This window comes from Zalophus californianus, chromosome 12 (assembly GCF_009762305.2).
Source record: "Zalophus californianus isolate mZalCal1 chromosome 12, mZalCal1.pri.v2, whole genome shotgun sequence".
NCBI lineage: Eukaryota > Metazoa > Chordata > Mammalia > Carnivora > Otariidae > Zalophus > Zalophus californianus.
The window spans coordinates 91,538,862-91,544,861 of NC_045606.1; the positions used below are offsets into that span (position 1 = coordinate 91,538,862).

General features: G+C 46.1%; 1 protein-coding gene across 1 annotated transcript in view; it reads right to left on the reverse strand.

The window, feature by feature from the left end:
* LOC113911218 (zinc finger CCCH-type antiviral protein 1) overlaps nucleotides 1-4,123 on the reverse strand; it is a 56,636-nt gene extending 52,513 nt beyond the window's left edge. The window contains exons 1-2 of the mRNA XM_027573516.2: nucleotides 3,984-4,123; nucleotides 3,477-3,818 (exon numbers count right to left, since the gene is read on the reverse strand). Of these exons, the coding sequence (XP_027429317.1) occupies nucleotides 3,477-3,784 (308 nt within the window). The 5' untranslated portion in view covers nucleotides 3,785-3,818; nucleotides 3,984-4,123. The remainder of the gene's footprint in view (nucleotides 1-3,476; nucleotides 3,819-3,983) is intronic.
* Between the last annotated feature and the right edge of the window lie 1,877 nt (nucleotides 4,124-6,000).

Here is a 6,000-nt window from a genome sequence, read left to right on the forward strand (position 1 = left end):
AAAAAACCCACTCAACTTGAATTAATGAAAGGTCCTACCTTCACACAGCTACTTCACCACACAAGCAGCTAGTTAAGAAATCGTGCAGATGGATCTGGGTTCAACAACTCTGCCAGCTATCTGCTCTGTGGTGGGTACAGTTCTAAACAGCTCTGGGTCTGAGCTGCTTTATATTAAGATGGGATTTATAATATCTACCTCAGGAGCCACGGTAAAGATTATCTTGGATACCATCTCTAAAGTTCTTACCATAGTGCTTGATACATAGTTATTTGTTCACTAAATGGTAGTCATTGTTTGCATCAGAACTGGGATTAGAACTCCATGTGTGGGCATATGTTTCGGCAAAGCAAACTGAAACATCCAAACTGATGTACCAAAACAAGCCAATACCCAACACTGAAGCAAGCACTGTTGACTAACGTATAGCTAAAAGCAATATAAGAGGGGCACCTGGGTGGCTCAGGTCATGATCCCAGGATCCTGGAATCAAGCTCCACCCCCCCACCCCCCCACCCCCCCACCCCCCACCCCCCACCCCCGCCACTGCATTGGGCTCCCTGCTGAGCAGGGAGCCTGCTTCTCCCTGCCACTCCCCTTGCTTGTGCTCTCTCTCTCTGTCAAATGAGTAAATAAAATCTTTAAAAAAAATTTTTTTAATGAAAGCAACGTAAGAAAGACCAGAACTGCAGGATAGAGAGAAGTCCTATTTATGAATATAAAGGAATTTTTATATAAAGCAATATAAAGGAAATTTTGTAAGTCCAGCAAAATGCAAACTGTCCTCAGGCAATTGATATGAGTATCAATCAATTGGTCAACAGATTCCATTAACCTGTAATCCACAAAGAAAGTCCTTAGACTCCTGCATGTCAAGTTTTAGAAGATTTTATACATTTCTAAGAAGGGGGGAATATTTTTAAAACATACTTGAGGAAAAAACATATTTTCTAGGTTTTGAGTCAAAAAAAAATTCTCCCAAGGGCCCTATTTGAGGACACAATACACTTTAATGGATTAAAAATTTGTAATTCTCCAATTCAAAAGTGATGAAAAAGGAAAGAAAAAATACAAGACCAATAAATGTAAGAAGTAAGAATTTATCATTTCACTAAAAGAAAAAAAAAAGACTTTAATGAATTCCCCAGAGGATCCATCCAAATTTGAATAGACCAAATTATCCCTGTATTATTTCTCCCCTTTTTAAAATACATAAAAGTGCTGGTTAATAACCCAATTTAGGAGTTTAAAATGGTTCTCATGTTTCAAACCACACACACAAAAATACCATAATAATATTCATAAAACAAAAAAAATCGTTTCTAAAAAAACAAAAACTAAAACTAAAGTGTCTAAACATATTGTGTATAAGAAATTGAAAGTTTCTAAATATATTGGATATGTAACATATTTAAACAATTATGGATTATGTCTCTGCAGGTTTCTTCCTGAAAATGCAAGTCCTATTATGAGACAATCAAGGAAATTTGAATGCCAACCGTATATTAGGATTATATTAAAATTCTAATTGTAAAAAATTGTGATTGTTGTACTGCATCCTTACCCTTTAGAGATACTAAAGAATTTATGGAACACATAATCTCTGGGATTTGGTTTAAGATAACACGTTAGGAGTTGGGGACAGGGGATGGGGAGAGGGAAATAAATGAAACAAGACTGGCCATATTTTGAAAACTGTTAAATTGAAATGATGGGTACATAGCAGTTCATCATTCTCTTTTCTCTACTTTAGTATATTTTGAAAATATCTAGAGTAAAAAATTAAAATATAACAGATACATGTATTTAAAACTAAAAGCCAACACCAGTTGAAGAATTTTTAATAACAACAGAAAAGCACCAAAAAAAAAAAAAAGATAAATCCTTCCAACTCTCTTGTTAGTCAATATAGTACTAAAATGTTCCTTCCCTTTTTCTCCTCCACCCCCTGCCCTCCTTTCCTCCTCCCAGATTTCCTGGGTTGCTGCGACTTAGAGGATTCCCTCTATACTCATTCGTAATTTACCAAAACTTAGACTTTCAAATTGGTGCCTCACAACATATTCAATAAATATTTTTTTAAATAATGGAGCACATTCAGCACTTTTTAAAAATTCTACCATTTTGTCCTTTAAAAAATGTCTTAAATATTATCTCCTCTACTTCATCCATTTAAAACACCGGTCTTTTGTACGCTTTACTACACATATACTGGGGGTGAGTAATCCAAAGCTTTTTGCTAACAAGCACAAGATCAAAAGATTGATGGCCACCATTTTGGACACCAACTTAAAGTTTTTAAGGAGGGGCCAAGTGTGAAAAGTAGTATATCAAGAAAAATAATTGAGCAAAAGTGCACAGGGACAGAAAAGACGGGGAGAAAGACTATGGTCAGAGAGAATCATTCCCTAATTGAACAAGCACTCAATCAGAAGTGCGATGGGATGGGGGAACCCAGCAGGAAGTGGGTAGGAGCCCTCAAGAAAAAGGCTTGGTGATGAAAGTATTGTGAAGGGTGAAGAAGGGCTTGGGCCAGTGCCAGAGACCCTGACCTAGAGGAAAGAAGATGAGTGTGATTGACGGGCAGCATATTCAGGTATAGATGTTGCTCCGACAGTGGAAGAGGAAGAACCCAGATGTAGCAGGAAGGCGGAGGCAGCCGATAGACACATGGAAGCCATCTTTGTAGATGTGACAGCTGAACCCAAGGGAGTAAGCTCTCTTCGGGAGAGACTGGGAAGACAGGTCAAAAGGCTTAACCCAAACCTCGGGGCACACTATATTTAGGAGGCAGAAAATGAACAAGTGGAAACCCAGAAGCGGCTGCCTGAGACATACGGCGCACTCTTTCAAAGTGGTCCCAAGAGCGGGCAGTCACCCGCTCGGGCCACCGCGGAGACCTTGGGGCAGGAGCGCTGGGAGTGGACACTACTTCATCGGCAACCCTGAAGAGGATCATTCTGGTCAGGGGTGCGGACTAGCTTCAGAGATCAGAAAAGTGATAAGGAGGGGCACGGGGGCGGCTAGGAGTGGAGGGCCAAGCGCAGGGCCAGCTCGCTGCGGTACAGATAATCCAGGTGCGGAGGGCGCAACGCGCCTTGGGACGACGGTAGCAGAGCGAGAAGGACTCAAGATTCCACACAGTGGAGGCATTTTCCTTCGTTCCCAAAGCTGCCTCTAAGTGCTCTAGACCCAGGCTGACCCAAAAGTGCTGCATTCCTCTGGGGGTGGGGAGTTAAGCACGGTCTTCCCCGGGGCGATATGGAGTTAGCCAAATTCGAGGACGGGTCTGGAGGCGCTGGACGGAAATAACAGCCAAGAGCAGAAGCGCGGGCGGAGCAGGGAAAGCAGAGAGGCGCGAGACTGGAGGGACGAGGTCCCCACGAGGGCGCCCCCCTCGCGGGACAGCAGTCCTGACACCGGTCGTAGACTGGGGCCCTGGGAAGCCGCCACCCCTCCCCTCGCCGTGCACTCACCGCTCCGACTGCGAATAGTTGCACCGACCCAGCAGGTTGAGCTTGCAGAGGTGCAGGTCTTCGCAGGGTCTCTGGCAGAACTTGCGACGGCAGACCCGGGCTCGGGTGGTGGCCACCACGGACCGGGTGACCCCTTCCTTGTCGCCGGTCTCCAACACCACGAAGCGGTCGGGCCCAGCCTCCTCCAGCACCTCGCGGAGCTGCCCCTCGGAGAGCCTTATCTCTTTGAGCAGCGCGTCCAGGGCCATGCGGCCCCCGTGGGCGCACAGGATTTTGGTGATGAAGCAGCACACCTCCGGGTCCGCCATGGCGCGCTGCGCTCGCCGGCCGCGGCGCGGGACTCTGCTCCGGGGAGAATCGAAACTTATAGAGGAGTCCGGGGGCGGGCGCGGGCGGTGCTCCGCCAGGCGCGCCCCGGGCCAGCGAGCGCGCGCTCCTCGCCGCCGTTAGCTGAACCCAGCGGTTTCGCTTTCCCGCTCGGCCCTGGGTCGAGAGGCCAGAACTCACCAGCCCGATCCCGGTGTCAGACTGCAAGCCAACCGCGACGGCAGCCGAATGGAAAGAAAGCGAACGGCGCGCGCAGTTCTGCGGGCCACCGCCGCAACCACCCGACCCCTCGCTTGCTTCTGCGCTCCGCGAGGGTGACGTTCCCCAGCTGGGCACCGCGAGGCTTCTTCCGAAAGAAGAGAAACTAAAACTGATCTGGGGCTCTGGTGGAGCTTTTATAAGCCAGCCCAAGCAGCGAATGACGCGAGTCTTGGGAGCCCCCTTGAGGAGGTTTCTGTTCTCCACCCCACCCATTCCGGGAAAGCACCGACCCTAGCGAGCGCTCGCGCGGAGCTGGGCGCCCTACCTCTGCTGTAAGCGAATCTTCTCAACGACTCCAAGGCTTAGATACTATTATCCTCAGTCTGTACTTGAGGAAATAACTTGAGCAAACAGAGCCATCAAGGTGGAACCTGGATGCTACCCAAGATTCCCCATATCTGGCCCCCACGCCCCGGATCGTGGTCCGCCCGGCCAGGACCGATGTGCACTTTCTCCCCCAGCACCATGCCCTCTTAAAGAACAGCGATGATTGCGCTCGCTCTCTCTCTCTCTCTCTCTCTCTTTTTTTTCCTTTTTAAGAGCTTTTGGAAGAAACGCTTCTTGACACTTTCTTGCCTGCCTTCGATCGGTAACAGGGGTGCCGCAGGTACCACTTAATTCCCAATAGCAAATGGTCACAGGCATGCTTACACGTATGCCAAGATCTCAGGTAGGTTCCTCTCTTTAGATATTTGGACAAGGCCTTATCCCTTGTGGAGACCCTCTTGGACTCCCAGGGTCGGTATAAAGATTATTTTAAAGTGAAAACATTTGAGCTACACAAGTTGCATAAAGAAATTTTATCTGAAATTCTCTTAATCTCAAAGCAGAGCCTCCTGAAGATTCAGCTACTATTAACCCCCTTCAAAGGGAGCTTCCTGCTAATTCAGCTGCCCAGTAGAGACACACTGCCCACTCCATTAACATCAGAAAGCCCAGTAGAACCTTCTATACTGTCCCATTGAAGCCCTAAAATAAACTCTTCTGTTAAATTGAGATATATAAACTTTGGTTATTCCAGGCCTTTTCCATTACTGGGAGCTCCCCCCACCTCCCAAAGTGAAAATAAATCTTGTCTTTTCTCCTGTTAATCTGTCTTTTGTCAGTTAATTTGCAGATCCCCAACCGCTGTATCCAAGTTGGAAGGGGAAAAAGGTTTTCCTCCCAACACTCTCCCAAGTAAAAGAAGGGTCATTGATCAGACAGGGTTTTTTTTTGTAATGATACAATTCAATTGTCAACTTAGAAATTCTTCAAAATGGGAGTGCCTGGCTGGCTCAGTTGGAAGAGCATGCGGCTCTTTTTTTTTTTTTTTTTTTTTTTTTAAGATTTTACTTATTTATTTGAGAAAGAGAGAGCACGCAAGAGGGGAGGAAGGTCAGAGGGAAAGGGAGAAGCAGACTCCTCGCTGAACAGGGAGCCTGATGCGGGGCTCCATCCGGTCCTGGGATCACGACCTGAGCTGAAGGCAGACACAACCAACTGAGCCACCCGGGTGCCCCAAGCATGCAACTGTTGATCTCAGGTGGTGAGTTTGATCCCAACGATGGGTGTAAAGATTACATAAATAAATAAAATTTTTTAAGAAAGAAATTACTGAAAATGATCAACAGAAATGCTGTTTGGTATTTCATGGTAGATGAACTGTGTCTGTCAAGAATAGAAAACTTTGGCATGAAAGCCAGCCAAATGTGGGGCCCACACAGGATCATCTGACTTTTTGTTCCCTCTAGCCATAACTTCCATAATTGCCTTTAATCCACTTGGCCTTATTTGTGTTCTAATAGGTTCCCAGGACTGGGCTTTCATTATCAAATAAAGTCAACATAGCATTTTCCATGTAGCCCTTACATTAGTTAGTCGCTCTGAACATGCAGAAGTTTAAAAAAATAGTTCCTGCCCCCAAAAACATGTCAAAGACATGAAAAAAAAAGTT